The sequence below is a fragment of the Eucyclogobius newberryi genome, unplaced genomic scaffold, assembly GCF_026437365.1.
Source record: "Eucyclogobius newberryi isolate DKJ021-1_F unplaced genomic scaffold, fEucNew1.0.hap1 SCAF_2, whole genome shotgun sequence".
Classification (NCBI taxonomy): domain Eukaryota; kingdom Metazoa; phylum Chordata; class Actinopteri; order Gobiiformes; family Gobiidae; genus Eucyclogobius; species Eucyclogobius newberryi.
In genome coordinates this window covers 29,995,764-30,015,425 of record NW_027315834.1, presented here as the reverse complement: position 1 = coordinate 30,015,425, position 19,662 = coordinate 29,995,764, and the positions used below count along the sequence as shown (strand labels likewise).

General features: G+C 38.6%; 1 protein-coding gene across 1 annotated transcript in view; it reads right to left on the bottom strand.

Annotated features, from left to right (window-relative positions):
* Positions 1 to 18,671, bottom strand: part of camk1da (calcium/calmodulin-dependent protein kinase 1Da) — a 73,204-nt gene extending 54,533 nt beyond the window's left edge. The window contains exon 1 of the mRNA XM_072454982.1: positions 18,452 to 18,671. Coding sequence (XP_072311083.1) covers positions 18,452 to 18,549 — 98 coding nt within the window. The 5' untranslated portion in view covers positions 18,550 to 18,671. The remainder of the gene's footprint in view (positions 1 to 18,451) is intronic.
* Between the last annotated feature and the right edge of the window lie 991 nt (positions 18,672 to 19,662).

Genomic DNA, 19,662 nt, shown 5'->3' with positions numbered 1-19,662 from the left:
TTTGGAGTGACAGGGCCACTCCTGAAGACCTTCTACGACTCTGTGGTGGCATCAGCCCTCCTGTACGGTGTGGCCTGCTGGAGCAGCAGCATCACAGAGAGGGAGAGGAGGAAGCTGGACAGAGTCATCAAGAAGTCCAGCTCCGTCCTGGGCTGTGCTCTGGACTCGGTGCAGGAGGTGGGGGACAGGAGGGTCCTGGCTAGATTCACATCTATGCTGGACCATGAGTGTCACCCCCTGCAGGACACTCTCTCCGCTCTGGAGAGCAGCTTCAGTGAGAGACTGATCCACCCTCGATGTGTGAAGGAAAGGTTCCGTAGGTCTTTCCTTCCTGCTGCTGTCAGACTTTATAACAAAAACTGTTAGTACTGAACACTCGCAATACTGACCTAACCTAATACTGATGTGCAATTCTGTCATATGTGCAATTGCTGTTGGAATTCATGTGCAATTCATGTGCAACCTATGTGCTGTCGTGACACATATTCATGTGCAATTACTGTCGTGATCACATGCAATGGTATTTATGTATTTATTTATTTATTTGTCTATGGGAGTTTTTATTTATTTATAGGAGATCTTCTACTGAAAGTGTTTTTCAGACTTCCTATAAGTGATCTGTTCTTCTGTATCTACCTCTGTATCTTCCTGCGTTGCACCAATGAAATTTCCCCATGTGGGACAATAAAGGAATATCTTATCTTATCTTATGTTTAAAATGTTCCGGCCAATTCTGGTTTGTTCATCCTGAAAAGAAGAAAAAGCTTTGGCTTTGGCTTTAGCTTTAGCTTATCTCCCAAGGCTGTGTCTTTGGTAAAGGCATGTATGATCATACATGCATGCTTCTGCGACTTTCTCTCGCTAACAAAGTTTTATGACTTCTGTGCAAATAAAACTTGGTGTGAATACCAAGAAACAAGAATAAGTCAATGCTTATACAGCTAATTGATTGGAGAATAGAGAGCGGTCTTCTGGGTTTTGTCAATAACCATCTTGTACCAGAGAAACAGAAAAGAGGCGGCGGTATGGATTCACCATAGAGACCTACCTAACCACAGGTGAAAACTCTGTTTACATTAGTCACCATGGAGACAGCCATGTGGGGATGTACAAATGTTTGCTATTATTCAATACAACACAATTAAAAATGGTTAAATTTTTACAACACTATTGACTCTAGATACGCTCATTCAATTGTCACTATTTGGGCCCATTTTTAAATTGAGCCCATTTCATTCCTAATGTGGACATTGTTTGATCCCGTTTTAGTCCTTCTTAGTCCTGACCTAGTCCAGGTTTAATTTTTGGCTTAGTCCCAAATTTGATGTGGTCACATTCACATACATTATTCAAACAGCAGTGCCTCAAAAGAGGAAAGAGCAGTAGTAGTAGTAGTCCAAGATGAATTAAATAGTTGTTTAACTTGAGTAAATGTAACCAAGTACAACACCTCGGCTACCGAAGTGTTATTTTACTCATGAATCATCTATGAGTCACATTCAAAGCAGCTCTAATTGTCGCGGTTGGAGCAGTGCATTTCCATGGAAGGTAAAAGCATGAATCAGCATTTTCTCCTCTGACCTTGGAGTGCTGTCTGTCTGTGCGTGACGCTGTAGTATCAGACAGACCTGGTTAATACACACAGCATCAGCAGAAGGGAGTCCACCAGCTCCAAACACGCTGAGATCAGAGCCAGCACAGCACACAGCCCCCAGAGAGGAGACACGACGCACAAGAGGGCCAATGTCAGCGTGACGATTAAGCTGCAAGGCTGTAAATGATAAACTAAGAGTCAGCAAGAGTTTAGTATCAGATGTAAATTCATTTGTGTGGCTCTGTCTGCAAAATGTGTTCAAAACATAAGATGATCTATATAATTAGAGGTGCACAAAGTACTTTTCTGGTGAAGGGTGGAAGTTAATCTCCATGAGGTGTTATTGCTTTGTCTAGAATATTTCACAGTATGGTATTAAACTTGTCCATCTTGCATTTATTCAATTGCAGCCATGTTTTATTGCTAAAAAAAATCAAACACAAAATTGTAAATGTGTATAGAGAGCGGTATAGTTTTTCCACAGATCTGACCTGAAATTTGGCCTAATGGCATCATCTGTTTACATGGAGATGTATACGTTTAATCTATTCTGTGGAACATTCTAGGCAAAGCCAGAGACAATCAGACAACACTCACCCTCCACCAGAATAGTTACAGAGTAGACATTTAAATGCAATATGTCAAATATAATCAGTTTTCCAGAGCAATAACTGTACTGATTTACAATTATTGTCTGATTTACTTCACTCTGAAACTAGTGGCTATGTAAAATAAATGTTTTGTTTCACAGAAAAAGTTTAGACTCAGACTGTCTAAGGCCCTGGCTACACGTACCCAGATACTTTTTATAAACGCATATATTTCCGTGCGTTTTCTGTTCCCACATACATAGATTTTCGACATAAAAAATTGAAGTTTTGAAAAACTCCAACGGGAACTTTGAAGAAAAAAAAAAACGTATCGCATATCTCGACACGTGTGGACTAGAAAAGCTGGATATTTTCATCTCTGCACTCTACGTGTCCATGGCAACACGGCCTCGTCAGCCATGGAGCGGCTGCCACATGCGTTCTAATAAGGACAGTTAAACTTAAACTTAATCGCGGGCGCGCTTTGTGCAGAGACCATGGACTGATTTAAATCAAACACTGAGCTGTGAGTGAACGTCATGGCACACAATGGACAGTCGTCAATCTCTGTCAGGACTATTGGGGGATTTATCGCACTTAACTTCAGGGAGGTGCCAAAACGTGACATGGCTGTTCTGACACAAGGTGAGCGTTCACGTGTGTGTGATTGTATTTTTGGACACAGACGTGAATGCACTATGAAGCACTCGTGTTCAGAAAGCTGTGTGTCGATGCACAACGTCCCAAGTCTGCTCAATTAGTTATTTCAACTTTCTCTTGTTGTTGGTACTTTTATTTGGTCCACGTATTAGCGTGAACATGCTATGGTATTGATAACTAAACGATAAAGCTGCAATGCCCCTTGTTATTGGTGATAGGCAGCATCATGACTTGTTTATTGGCTGAAAGTTTTTTGTCCCCATTTAAGCCGTTGTTACGTACAAACTTTCTATGCCTTTGCCAAGTCTGCTGTTAATGTTAAATGCAGCTATAATCAATAAATAATCAATAAATGAATGCTGCTGTTAAAAAAAATTAAAACATTGCGTCATAATCATGCCTTTGGACAGAAGGAGTTTTAAAAATCCGTACCCTGATAAATATCTGGGTACGTGTAGCCGGGGGCTTTGCCTAGTCATTCCTATATAAAGGCACAATATGACAGGGCGTTGGTTAATTGCTCACACCTATACAAATAAATGAATCTGTAATATGTCATTGCCGTACATTCATTTGTGACACTTGCACAGGCCTAGGCACGCTTTGTTACAGACAAAATAACAGCACCACATGGGCGGGGCTAGGGCTGGTTCTCTCTTCTGTCAATCATCTTTTGTCTGGGAAAAAAACCCTTGAATTTATCAGCGCAGTTTTAAACAATTAGGCCATGCTGCTAGCAACAGAGTTGTTTTAATGGTGACAGGCTGATCAATCAATATAATTACAATTCATTCATGTAAAGCTTTTTATTATTGCAAATTCTCTATCATTTAATCTGCAAATAAGTCCCTGCTAATGTTTTTCTGGATTTCAAAGGCTTTGCCACTGAGTGAAAAAATCAACAGGGGAACTTAAAGCCTGCTGTTACTCTCAATATCAAGTTAATTGCAGTTTCAGCTGGAATATAGACTTTTTTTTAGATGTGGAGTTAACCATATTTCGTAGTAAAAATATATACAAGATAATAATTTTACAGTTTTAAGTTATAGTGAATTGAATGACTGATTATGCACTTGGATGTTGACCAAGTACTTTGTCCTGTACACTTGCTGCACCTATTTCACCTTAAGCCTAATAGGAATTAATTTTCTCATGCACTTAAATGTTTTTGTCCCAGCCCACAGTTGACAAAACCTTGCTCAGCTGAACACAAGTGTTTGAGAACCTGTAACACAACAGACTGTTACTCATTAAACTGTATCGCGGCCCCATTCAGTAGATTATTACACATTCATTAGATCAGCATTAACGTCACGGCGGCGCGAGCTAAGCACACACAAACAGACACAAACAGGAGCAGAAGGCCCAGTGGCACACCTGTTTGAGGGTGACACGAGCTCCACGCATGTCTCCAATGGAAAAGCAACGCCATGACGTCCGATACCAGCCATTCGGGGGGAAATGAGACACACTTTATGGGGTTTCTGGGATGTTTAGACATGTTTCCGAAGTGAGCGATAAGGGAAACATCTACGGAAAGTCTGGGTGACGATATATTATCCAGCTTCAACTACACAAGACAAATATGCATATTACTAATGATAATCTCACCTGTCCCACACACAATAAGACAAAGCAAACTTTAAAGGTGTTTAAATGTTGTTTGTATTTAACTAACAATAGGGAAATAGGGTTAATTGATTTATCATGATATATTCATTTTTGTATTTAATTTATATATACATGAGGGGGAAAAAACTAAATTAAAACCATTAAAAACAGCTTTTACTGACAGAGGATTGGCTGCAGAGCTCTTGATTAAAAAGCCCCAAGTTTAATTAACATTGGCGATTTGAATTGTGTATAAATCAATCTTGAAAACTGGATTAATAGCACAGCTCTCTTAACTAGTGCTAGTGATTTAGTCATTTGAAGAGGATGGAGGAAGAGTGATGGTAAATATATGGGCAGAATGATGCTGAAGTAAGACCTAGCAGACAGGACGTCAAGAGAAAGTGTGTGCCACAGTTTGAGACCAGAGGACTGCTACAGAGGAATACAATACATGGACTTACATAGACAAGCACAAAAAAAACATCCAACAATTTGCAACCATAACACCTTCACTGCCAAACTTATCATGCTTCATCCATCGCCACCATTTTGGATCTAAGGTGTTTCTAATATTTTGGCAATCCAATATCTGTCCCCGCATCCTGCTCCGTCTTAGAGCGCGTGGGTGTATTTTGCATCATTTATTGTGCAGGTCTATATTTTATATGTGCACGCCGTCTGCTCCGAATTACCTGTCCGAAAGATGGAGAGAGCGGGGAGTTACTGCTTCTATTAAGAGCAGCCATCACTCACAGTTTGACAGGAAACAGCTCAATGCAACAGTGTGAAGCTTTGGTCCGTCTGTTGTGTGTCTTGAGAGTTGAGGGAGCGCGTGAAAGAGAACTACAGGTATTTATTGAAATACCTGTAGTTCTAGGTGTACTAACACTTTGAATTATTAGGGATGGCAACATGATCGAATTGTGCTCTGACCATGCCACAATATGATAAGACGGTTACATCATGGAGAGATGGTTTGTCTGAATGTCTTGCTAGTTATGGTATGTTTTGATCTCTCAACAAATAAACTTTCATCTGGAAACAGCAGTATTAAGATTCACTGATAACAGTATTTAGATTCCTTGATAACAGTATTTAGATTTTAAGATAACAGTATTTAGATTCCCAGATAAGATTCCCTGATAACAGTATTTAGATTCCCTGATAACAGTATTTAGATTCCTTGATAACAGTATTTAGATTCCTTGATAACAGTATTTAGATTCCTTGATAACAGTATTTAGATTCCCTGATAACAGTATTTAGATTCCTTGATAACAGTATTTAGATTCCCTGATAACAGTATTTAGATTCCTTGATAACAGTATTTAGATTCCTTGATAACAGTATTTAGATTCCTTGATAACAGTATTTAGATTCCCTGATAACAGTATTTAGATTCCTTGATAACAGTATTTAGATTCCTTGATAACAGTATTTAGATTCCTTGATAACAGTATTTAGATTCCCTGATAACAGTATTTAGATTCCTTGATAACAGTATTTAGATTCCCTGATAACAGTATTTAGATTCCTTGATAACAGTATTTAGATTCCTTGATAACAGTATTTAGATTCCCTGATAACAGTATTTAGATTCCTTGATAACAGCATTTAGATTCCCTGATAACAGCAACATTGTCCAATTTTTTTATTTCACTCATTTCACTTGCATTCAGAAATGTATAAAGGAACCTACAAGTTCATATAGAAGGATTTGTTTTTTAAACTTAACAAAATTGGAATTTTTATACAAAATTTTAGTAAACAAAAAAACAACAACCTCAGTTTCATTGTGCTGAGCTGGCAAAACATTTAAACCTGTCTCTACCCATTGATTTTATTTTTTTGTCATATCCCGCAGGCCTTTGTATCATTCACACATTTTGCTTCTACACTGCCATAGCTATTAAACTATAAAAACACTGCCTTTGTGAGTATTCAATCCAAGGTCAAACCACCACCTCTACAACACTTAAGAAGACAAACTAACTGAACCATCCTCTGACATATTTCTTCTCAGTGACAGCCTTATGGTCCCCTAGAGCCTTCCCTTAGGCCTAATACATGCCTCTACTCCCGCCCCTCCATTTTCAATATAATTTTCTTTTCCCAATCCCTCCATACCTCCTCCCACTCTTCGCTTTCATTTCTCAATATTTTGCTACAGTTGGCTGTAGCTCACAGTTGGGAACGGCAGAGCCTCTGGGGAAATATGCTAAGCCTCTTTGAGACTACGTGCTCACAACTCGTCAGCAGGTATCGCAAACCATCACAATTTTGTTTTCTTCTCAAACTGCAAATGGAAATAAACAACTGAACTGGCACAACATCTGACAAGTGCAAGCGCTTTTTTCACTCTTGCATAGCGATTGAACTCCAGAGAATACAAGACCGCGCACGCGCACGCGCACGCACACGCACACACACAATGTAATCTAAGGAGAAGTTGGTCTCCATTTAGAAAGCTGGAAGGAAAACTAAGCTATTTACTTTTACATGGCTCGGGAGATTCTATTTACAAAGTACAATATACTGTTTTGTAGAGTTGTGCAGTGTAAATATAGACGTTTAGATAACATAAGACTAACTTCATACTTTTCTATACAAACTCAAAGTAGTGGAAGATTAAATAATAGTAAATAAATTGATTTAATTGCTATCTGTGTTGTCGTCTCTACTTGGCTCTTATTATATCTCTATGGGGTATTTACAGAGTTGTGCTTAGAGTAATACATATTTAAAGTATTTAAAGATCTAGCAGTGGACAGCGCTTTGGGTCGATATCCAGGATGTTAAAGTCTTTACAAATGAAGTGAATGCTTCACCGGAGGACCCAAAACTCATTTATTGTGGTACAATCAGATATAAATATTGCCTTATAAATGGATGTAACATTATCAAGAGCCGACTCCATTGTATTCAATCCCATTGTCATCCTGTATCGAACAAGAACTTCATCAAAACAAGCCGTGTTATGTCCTTTGGCTTTGATTTCCCCTGCAGCAGGATGGTGTTGTCCACACTATTCAAGATGATGCAATACGACTGAAATGGAGTCCTCTGTTCACAAGAAAGAAAAATGTGTATCTCACTAATGAGAGTCCAGCTTAATCAATTCTTAAATTCATTGTTTGTGTTTATAGAGTAGGACATCAATGTAACAGTAGCTAAACATTATTATTAGTATGATGATTATAGAAGGCTAGGACATCAATGTAACAGTAGCTAAACATTATTATTAGTATGATGATTATAGAAGGCTAGGACATCAATGTAACAGTAGCTAAACATTATTATTAGTATGATGATTATAGAAGACTAGGACGTCGATGTAACAGTAGCTAAACATTATTATTAGTATGATGATTATAGAAGACTAGGACGTCGATGTAATAGTAGGTAAATATTATTATTAGTATGATGATTATAGAAGGCTAGGACATCAATGTAACAGTAGCTAAACATTATTATTAGTATGATGATTATAGAAGACTAGGACGTCGATGTAATAGTAGGTAAACATTATTATTAGTATGATGATTATAGAAGACTAGGACGTCGATGTAATAGTAGGTAAACATTATTATTAGTATGATGATTATAGAAGACTAGGACGTCGATGTAATAGTAGGTAAACATTATTATTAGTATGATGATTATAGAAGACTAGGACGTCGATGTAATAGTAGGTAAACATTATTATTAGTATGATGATTATAGAAGACTAGGACATCAATGTAACAGTAGCTAAACATTATTATTCAAAATGTAGGAGAAGTAACATTTACAATATGAGAAAGCTCCTAAAATGCCAGTTTTTTTTTAAATAATGAGGCATCACAATAATCTTAACACTCGAGTTTGACATGTGGACAGCCAGATTTGTGATGTATGGTCACAAAGGACACTTCTTTGTTTATAGGTCAAGATGAGGCAGTGTCTTTGTCACACTTTGAACTGAATGAGTTGACGACGGAGACGGATTAACGAACATGACGACCTGCCCTCGCACTGCAGGACTACAAGACTACAAAACATGATGTAATGGTCTATGGCTGCTTCCTTTAAATAATAGAATATAAAAGAAGGCATTTCTAACGAATACTGTTTGTAAGTGTCCAGATGACTACCGTTGGAACCTTTTCACCTATGAACCCCTCCTAGACGAATGAGGGATTAAATCGACTTGTTTCCAGTCACTAACAATTGTCAATGACACAACTGAGTGAACGGTCGATCTCGCAGAATCCGACATTAGTACAAAATAGACTTTTATTTACTGAATGCCACAAAATCTTTATTAAAAAGTTAACACCAAAAGGAGTCCATGTCATCTAATGTTTACATTATCCGAGCAAATCCAGTAATGGTATAATCAAGAGGAATATCACAGCCCAGCCCACCATATTGACCCAACATGGAAGTATAAGCAAAAAGGGTCAATCTGTCTTTAGAATAAAATCATTTATTTAAAAATCAAAGTCATCCAGGTGCATGTAAAAATCATACAAAGCCACCTTTTACAGTCAAAATGCTGTGTTAATAGTTAAAATGCTATCGTCAGTACTGGGATAAAACTGCTACAAGGGCATTTCCCCACATCGCTCCAGTGTTTCCCTGAGTCACCTTCACCGTCCCGCTGCTGCTGCTGCTGTTGCTGCTGTTGCTATTGGAGGGCGGAGTGATGTGTTTGAATTGTCCACTGCAGCTCGTGCCCGACTGCAGCCTCTGAGCCCAGGGCCGCAGGCTTAAAATAGATCTGATCCCATAATGGACTCAGGTTTATGATCATTAATACTCCACAGCAGCACACATGTCAATCTGAGATATGATATTAGTCCTCTTCTTAACACAATAACCGCCAATGTGATAGTGTGCAATAGTAAAGCAATTTCAAGAGTAAAACATGCTTTAATCAACCGTGATTTTCCAGGAGAGAAATTTGACTGCTACATGCAATTTGTTTGCAAATGAATGCAGGCACAGTTTCCAGGAAACTATTTACACAAGAAAATCCTCCAGCAAAGTTACCGTTTGCTAGTAAGAGAAACCTTGCAAAAATATAAAAGGTACGTATTCACTCTTCTATCAAAGGGACAAACGGATGGAAAACCTCCCATCTGACCACCACACAATCACGCAATCATTTAGACTAAGTATGTGTGGTTGTGTGTGTTTGTGGCGTGGTTGTGTCTGTGGTTGTGTTGAGTTGTGGTGCGTGCGTGTGAGTGAGGGTTGGATTTGGGAGTGGTTTAAAACTGTAACAAAAGAGGACAAACTAACTTCCTGTTTTGACCACTGCAGTGCCAGACATTTTACGTGTATTAGTTACTATACTGTCTGTTTAGGGCTGACATTTCCTTATATACTGGAACAGGCCTTATTAGATTAACCCTGCAGTGCCACAAGTCTTAAGTGAATGACGTTTACTTGTTGTCATGGCTCCAACTATGGCATATACTCTATTGGAATATACCAATTGTATTGTGTCCTGTAGTTCCCCTGGGATGCCTCCAATTTACTAATGAAAGGAATGCACACGACATACGGAATCTATAATATATAGAGAATAAGTCATTCCTTGCCTGTTTTTAACCGTCGCCCTTCGAGGCAACTGCTCTTGTGATTTTGGGCGTCATAAAAATCTATTTATTGGAATAGTTTAAAAATGAAGTTTAATACTGGGGCTGGGCAATATTTTTCTTCATACTGATCGAGGTAATTTTTTTTATTGAATTCAATATTTTATTATTAAAAAGAAAATACCATACTTTTTTCATAGTTTTGGCTGGGGTGCGACTTATACTTTTATACTTATATATTTATACTCCGGAGCGACTTATATGTGATATTATTTGTTATTTTCACACTTGCAACCGCATTTCATACTCCAGTGCAACTTAAATATGTTTTTTTCTTCTCTATTATGCATTTTTGGCTGGTGGAGCTTATAGTCCAGAAAATTCGGCATGTTTTTGACAAATGATTTTCAGGAATAAGACAACACAAGTCAGAGTTTTAATTAAACCTCAGATTTAACAGCGGCATGAAAAGACGCTGTACCTATATTTGTACTGTACTTATAAACACCTAATATATTTTAAACAGTGCAAACCTCTCACCCTCCTGACACATTTTGTCATCCTAATTATTCACCGCGATGAGTTTCAACTACCGTATTTTCCGGACTATAAGTCACACCGGAGTATAAATAGAGAAGAAAAAAATATATATAAGTCGCACTGTAGTACAAGTGAAATTTTTGGGGAAAATTAATTTGATAAAATCCAAGACCAAGAACAGACTTTAATCTTGAAATACAATTTAAAATAATAACAGATTAGAGAACATGGTGAAAAGGTATGTGTATGCTAACGTAACACCTTCAGCTACATGAGGCACAGACAGAACTGTGGTAAGTGTCTGGTATGTTAACGTAACATATTAACAGTTATTCAGATAACTATAGCATAAAGAACATGCTAACAAGTTTACCAAAGCATCAGTATTACCCCAAATCACTAAATCCATTCAATTCTTCACTTCTACACAACTCTGCAAACTCCAGAGGTAGAGGAAGTGCTGATTCTTCTTCTGCGTCGCTTAGAGCCTAGAGCGCCCTCTTGCGGTTGCCAGTGTGAAAATAACGAATAATATCACATAATATGTGATATTATTCGTCTATATATATTATAAGTCGCTCTGGAGTATAAGTCACATTCCGGCCAAAACTATGGAAAAAAAATACTGTATCTTTCACAACGCTTTCTAACTAGATGCAGATAGCACACAGCGGTCTCATTTTGACCCTAAGAGCTGCTTTGAAAATATATCTGTACTGGGGCAGAAGTCAGTTTAATTACTGCACCTTTCACATACACAAAATGCATATCAGAATACTTTTACTACCACAGTGTAGTAAAGTGTGTAGTGTAGTAAGTGCTGTGTCTGCCTGCCCTTCTCATGTTGTTGGTGAAACACTAAATCATCTCTCCGTGTACTCAAACATGCTCACAGTGCCGTGACGTATAGCTGTAGGGTGTATAATATCTGTAGAGTAATTTGTCCCTTGTCGAGCTCTTCGCTGCGACAAGATCTGTAGAAGGCCCCTCCTGGCAGGTCGTTGCAGTGGAAATGAACAATGGATTAAATGCAGAGGACAAGTTTCCCTAACGGAACAATAAAATGTGAACAGTAACCGCTTTACACGCAAACACCAGCACACACAGGAAGATTGTGAATCGCCATTGCTAATATGTACTCTCCGATTTGCCAGGCGTTCAGAGCACAGACTAAAAGCAGAAAAAATCCACAGCTTTACCCGTACAATAGTTGAAAAAGAAGAAGAAATGGGCTGCCACGTCCGCCGCTAAAAAACAGCATAAATCAGCCCTGGAGAGGTAGAGCAACCCCAAGGTCAGAGGAATAAGATAAGATCGTAAACGGTTAGCAGACCTAGAGGCCACCTAAACATCCAAGGTCTATCTTAAGATATGTGTGATTATTAGGCAAGGAGGCGATGGTCATCCTTGAGCCATGTTTTAGCTGTGACAAGAACACCAACCTTTGTAGTGTGGTTCCAGAACAGCACCCACGTAGCACATTATAGAACAATGCATACATTTATGAGCTGCTACTACAAACCGACCGAGCAGCCGGCGGCAAAAAACAGGACTTTTCAGAGATTCACTGAAGCCGCTTTGATCTTAACAGAAATAAAAAATGTCTTTGTCTGTGAATACGACAAATATATTTAGAACTGGGATCAAAGAACAAACACTCGCGAATGGCCCTCATTCCACTCGATAATAACGTCTTCTTTGTATTGGTGCATTTCAGAACCTGCAAACTATAAATGGAACAAAAAGGATTGAACCAGCTGATAAGCAGTTATTTGTACTGTAATGGTAGTAGCAATGGCAATAGTAGTGGTGATGGTCGTAGTAGGAGAAAATGTTTGGAACTAGGGGTGTAACAATATAATATCTTAATGTTACGATTATTGTGAAAGAAACATCCACGTTACAATTATGCACTTAACAACTGTGAAATCCTTATTATGCTTTCTTTCACAAGCCTTGCTTTATGAAATCAAGCTTTTAATGAAAAAAATGATTATATTGTTACAACCAGATGAAAAAGTACTTTATGTGTGTTTAGACTTTTTCGGAGAATAGATTGAACTGCAATTACTAATTGTTGCTAGCTATGATTCTCACAATTATAATATGTTTTCTGTTCTTACAGTTACTATGAATAATTAAGGTTATCGATTAAACAAACAGTCTTGACATCCCTATTTGGAACATGTTGTAGACAGACTAGAAATTGCCTTTAAATCTAAGATGAAAGTGGAAGAGTGCCTCAATAATGCGCATTTGTTTTTCAGAATCTGTGCTTCTTTAATTTATTGTTGTTTGTATGTGTTGAACTTTGGCCCCTCTTGACCAGGACTCCCTCGAAAAAGAGTTTTAGTTTTTTATTTCAATGACATTCTCTAGTTTAATAAAGGTTAAATAAAAACATGGTAGTAGGAGTAGTAGAAGTAGTAGTGGTAGCCTCTCCATATAGTATTTAAAGCAGTAGTAGTGGTAATGATTTGTTATTTGACAATACAGTATGTGCAAAGTCATAGTAACTGAATGTAGTAGTAGTAGTGTCAGTATTTGTGGTTCTTCGTGAGCATTTTATTTGTGTAGTTCTAAAGTGTTTCTCTCCTTGCCTGTAGCAGCAGGAGGGACATCTTTTTGAACATATTTGGACAGAAGGCTTTGTGTTCAGTGAGAAGCAAACGCAGGGAACAAAGCCAGAAGCGGAAGTAGAGCATCAATTAAGGGCAGTGTAACCTCAGTGGTACTCTCATGTCCCACAATGCATCACTGCAACTGCTTCATTTTTTCTCAGAGGAAACGATTATGAACTTTCACTTACTGTAGCCAAGACCCTATCTAACCTATTGGACTAGATGTTTAGGCTGACAATACAGTTATATACATATATTTGACCCTGGCGTTTGGATTTGATGTTTTTACCAAATCTTCCTTCAAATCTCGTGTCATGTTACAAAATACCAAGACCGAGAGTTTTCAACCGCAAGAAAATTTTGTTTCGCACTATACCGTATTTTCCGCACTATAAGGCGCACTGGATTATAAGGCGCACTGTGAATGAATGGTCTATTTTCGATAATTTTTCATATATAAGGCGCATGAAGCGAAACAAAACGTGTACCACACAAAATGGCTTCCAGGTCAGTAAGCACAACCAGAATTCATTCATATATAAGGCGCACTGGATTATAAGGTGCTCTGTTATTTTTTGAGAAAATTGAAGGCTTTTAAGTGTGCCTTATAGTGCGGAAAATACGGTAATTTAAGATGAATTACTTTTCAGGGATAGAAATGAGATGAAATTAAACTATATTCAAAAGGATTTTAAAAGATTTTAGCTGTCGTGAGTGGGAGGAGTATCAACAATTGCAGTTCAATTAAATACATAACTCTTTGTGGAGCAATTTCATGGGAACGTTTGATCTGCATAATAAAGTCGTAATCTCTCCACAAGTTTTTGGTCTAGTCTCCAAATTCGGTAATCATTACAATTTGATATCTCCAGGAAAGTCATCAGAGTTGAGTTTCTGCAAAATCAACAAAAAATAAATAAATAATAGGTATGTTTTTCTATGTGTGTATGTTTTTTTTTTTAATGTATAGTCCCACACAGTAGATTTTAGGGACTATCCAAAGTCTATTCTTCACCTCCTTTCCCTGAGACAGTACCCCAAAAAATGGGCTGAAACAGTGATCTAACTACACTTAAAACTCTCGAACACCTTTCCTCCTTTCCTCGCCCTCTGAAACATCATATCCAAACAGTAATCAATTAACCATCCAAAATCCCGTCCCAGCCTGTTGTTCCTTTCCTTAGTTGTTGTGTTTATACAGGGCCCCGTCCCGTCCCCCGCCGAGAACCGCAACGCACCCGACACTCTCAAAGCACAGGGCCGTCACTCCTGAATTATTGAGCGGCAAAACACAGACACGAGCGGCACTGTCCTGTCCGGAGCAATGCAGGGGAACCGGACACCTGCCTGCCCCATAGGCTAACACAGGGCAGAGGAAGGACCAATGAGAGATGGGGCAGGTCCTAGTCATTCATTGGAATAAATATGCTTTTTTTTTTTTTTTAAGTTGAGCTGGAAAAAAGGCTGATGGAATTCGACCCGTGATTAGTAGTTGATGGATTACACTCAAATAGTCTCAAATAGAGCACTTCATTCATGTACCATTCATTATATTTGATAAGGGTCTTAAATCGCAACATCCGTCCAGCCTACATGCTTTCTCGATTGATACTTGTGGACTTAGATGTGGTCTCGGAATAAACACAGCTATTATTAACGATGCATTTATAAATCCAGATATGCTGCTGATTATAGCGGGTTAGAGATGGATTCCAAATATTCAGGCAATTGCAGCACTTTTAGAGTTATCAAAAATATTGATGCCCAGATACCACCATTTTAGTAACAAATAATACATAAAAGAAATACATAAATAGGACAAAATGTTACCTTTTCTGAATATTTTTTTAGACGTGTTGCTATAAACGAGACGTGTTCTATATTAGATCTATTATAAGACCAAGAGATGTGATGATTTAGGGACATCAATCCCTCACATTCTCTAGACTTGCCCTGTTCTTCAAGACTGGTAGAAAAATATAACGGACATAATTATCAAAGTTCTAAAAAGGAAGCTTTACATCTCAGGATCTACATTAGAACTTCTGGACTTGCACTTTCTCATGTTTTAACAGGAGATGGATTTTTCTGGCATTTTCGATGTGGCTTAAACCAAAATTGTTATTTTAAAATGAGGTAATTAAAGCTGAACAAATTTACTTTTCCTATTTGCCAAAAATGGTAACACAGATATTCCCCAATACAACCAATATCTGATCATTGTATTTCTAGAGTTCCAATTACCAATCACACATTCACACTAAAACATTGATACAACGTGGGCAAAGTGTGTTGTCCAAGGACATGATGGCAGGAGATGGGGATGGGGGAGGACATTTATACTCTGTTCACTTTATAATTAATATCTGTTTGTTATTATCAATGACATTTTGAATCTACATCACAGTCCACATACAGTAGTGTCTATCTCTCGCTGGTAAAGTAATACCACTCTTTCCTCCATAGTATTTGTGTCTATACAGGGAATATGCTTGGACAAGTGAGAGTACAATAATGACTGTATTTTTAGCTCGTTCTGTCACTTTCCTGATGGAGTTTGATGACAGCAGGCACAGAACATGTAAACTGCAGACTATTAGAACTGACACATACATATCCACAGGATTGGTAAAACAGAAACCATCCATATAATTTTTATGTTCAACAATTACAGTGGTTTGAGTGTTTGCATATTGTGTATTATGGGCAACAGAGGGGAATGTTCACTGAGGTAAATAGTGAATGAATGAGCAGTGGAAATTGTACTGGACACTGACTCATACACACATGTATTTCAGGGCTCCACAGAGCACAGTATGAATTACAAACTAAAGTGAACTGTGTGTTAAAGATATGTCAAATCTAACACCAAAACATCTCATTATAATAAGCAATGCTAAACACTGCAGGATATCAGATCCAATAATTAATGTATAATTGTGAAGAAAACATGGTATTTCTGAATAGACTATTTTTTTATTTATTATATGCATTTGAAAGGGACAAGTGGTTTTCAGATTATACATTGCGATGATGTCATACTCCCAAGAGCCAGTTTTCCTACTGATTATATTGTACTTTGCAATGAAATATCTAAAAGGAAGAATTCACAAATATTTCACCTAATGAGTTCTAAAAGTGACTAGATTCGCATTTTCACACAAACATGGTTCACTCACATATGTTTAACTTCATACAGAGGCAAAACATCTCAATATATCACCACAAATGGTCTTTTAGTGCGTACATGTCTGACTCGTTAAAACCTGCTTCAGTTTGTGTGTATAAAACGTTCCAGTTCAGGCCTCAAGGAGTTCCAGAGTTTAGCTCCCTGCACAGAGGAAGCGGACGGCTCAAGGATGTTTTTTTGAAATATCTGCACCGGGGGAACAGCCATGTGTGTCTACTGCACATACAGGTCATGCTTTGTCCACGTTATCCCATGACCCATGACATTTAACGGCTATCTTCCTTTAGATCAGACATCTGTGACGCTGAACTGAGGTGAGATTATTGTAGTGATGGTAAAAAGTGCAAACATAATTAATATTATACCTTTATTTAACCAAGAGGTCGCATTGAGATTCAGAATCGCTTTTGCAAGTGAAACCTGGTCAAGGCAACAGCAACACAATCAACTCAGTACAGAAAATCACAAAAAAGATGACTAATGATAAATTCTGTTTTGATCATTTGATTAATAGACAGGCCAAACCATTGACTGATGTCCTGAACCACTATCCAGTCCAAAATGTTTTCTAAATCGGACACAATTCCTGATATGAATATTCCTTTGAAATATAAATCAAAAATGTAATCGCAGTTCTTGAAAATATAGATAAATAGATCAATTTGATGTCATATCGCCCACCCCTAAGCATAAAGTAAGATGAATCAAAGTCATGGCTACTAGTGTTGTCTGTCTCAATTATAAAACATTTAAACTATTTTACACAATTTAAAGTTGTTGTTTTTTTCTTTAACAAAATGAGTGTTGTTTCTTTAATATTATTGCATGTCACATTTTTGTCTAATTTCTGTGATTTCATTCCACTATTGATAATTGGTCAAATATTTTTATAAATTACCAGTTTTAGAGCGAATAGCCTCAGAATTGAGTTTTTGACACCCTTAAAGCCTTTAATAATATCTCAATCCGCATCCATGTGTCTTCTTCTTTCACAACAACCGGTTTCATTTCCCATTGTATTATTTCTCTACATCTCCTCTAATCTCAGGATTATACTACAACCCTATTTTTACTACACTTTCTCTGTACATTTCTAATATATGAAATCAGAGGGTTTAGTTGCACTTCTGTGGCGCTCATTCCTAAAACCTTCCATCCTCAAACTCCCTGTAGCCAAACTCCACCTGGGACTGTTTGAACTTTACATCTTTCCCCACGTATCTGGCAGGACATGACTCTGTTGCTCTTTCCTCTCTCATCAGGGGGCATAACAAGCAAAATCCCTCTAAAGCCAAAAAGATTTCACACACCCAACTACATACTCCTCCTGGTAGCTGCTATAGGTCGCTCAGACACGCTCCAATAGAGATAATTAAACAAAACACACATAGCGGTCCTGTAATTGCTGACATGGGCATAATGTAATGAGTTCCAATGTGCACGTGAGTAATTGTAGCAATATTAGAAATTAAATTAAATCCTGACAATGCCCTGGATTGACTTTTTGAACTTGGAGTCACCTCTTTGCATAGTCTAAATCAGATGTTGTTAGAAGAGTTAGAGCATTAACTTAACTTAAAATGTATTTTTGCATTAAAAGTCAAAGTAACAAATGTGTTATTTTTAAGCAGCTGTACAGAAAAACAATAGCATGCCATATTTTATATTCTTTGACACAGTTCTGCCAAAACAAACTGCCAAGCTGCTTCAAGACTATAAAAAACACTCAAACTGATGCCACTCACTCACTCCACAACACAGACCACAAGCTGCTCGTCTTTCCACAATAAATTGACCTAGAACTAGAAGTTATTAGTCAAAGACTCACTGAATCAGCACCTGAATCAATATAACAGAATCAGATCATAGAAACCGCATGTGTTTTGAGTAATTGCATGAGAAACATTTAAAAAAAAAAAGGAATGTTTGGTGATGATGAGGACATAATCTGACACCTTTAGTTTGGACACGCTCAAGTCCGCAGTCCCGCGCGCGCACCGAACCAAACAGTGACAGCGGAGAGCCAGAAGAAGTTGTTGCGGCCAGCGCGTACTCACGTGCCCAGGACTTCTTTCAAATCAAATATCTTCTTTATCTCGTCGACTTGCTTCTTCCACGTTTCCCCTCTACCGATATCCCCGTTCTCCCGGGCCATGGCGCGAGGAGGCGGCGGAGGAAAGTGAAGGGATGCCGGGTGGAGAGGAGCGGAGAGCGCAAGGGCACCAGCGGCAGACGCACGCACAGGCACGGCACGGCACACGCGCGTACGTACACACACACACACGCGCGCGCGCGGACAGACGGGAGAGAGCGGTGCGTGTCCGTGAATGAAGGAGCGGAGGAGCGGAGGAGAGCCGCCGCAGCACCGCGAGAAGCTCCTCCTGCCCGCGGCTTCAGCGAGCAGAGCCCGCCCCTCGCTCCAGCCCCGCCCCTCGCTCCAGCCCCGCCCCTCGCTCCGGCCCCGCCCCCAGGAGCCGCCGCCGCCGCTGCGTAAACGGAAAAACATTACGCACCGAGATATGGTTGGTTCCTGCCAGGGCAGTCTTGATAAATGTCTGATTGTCAAGTCAACAGGTAGGACATTCATTCATTTAATTCGGGGTTTGTCTGTCAGTCGCAATTTCACTTCCGGAGCGACTTATATGTGATATTATTTGTTATTTTCACACCTGCAACCGCATTCCATACCCCAGTGCAACTTATATATGTTTTTTTTCTTCACTATTATACATTTTTTGGCTGGTGCAACCTATACTCCGGTGCGACTTATAGTCCGGAAAATACGGTACATCAATTTACTTGATTATCATTCAGAAATATATGGTCATTGTATTTGCCTCACGAGAAAGAACAGCTATGTATTAAAGTAAAAACATCTGGATCATAAATCAAAAATACATTTTTGCTGAATGGTGATTTTATGGTTGGTTGGTTTATTTTGAAAAGCAAACGGACCTCACTCTCCTCTCTGTGTGCACTGTAACTTAACCAGAGCCTGCAGTCACCTGCGCTGAAGGGGACGCCGTTAATTGGCGCATCTTGGTTGACTTTGCCTTAGTTTATCGTCAATATTCTACTTCATTTAGAGTAAGCTGTATTTATTTATCCAATTAGCCCATATAACTAGGCATATTTGGGCCTACCACTTTTGTTAGGCTACGTTACAGGTCATCTCCATTAAAGTTTCAAGGTGACAAGCATCTAAAGAGGACATATTATGCGAAATTGACCTTTATAAGCTTTTAAACATGTCATAACGGTTTTCCTT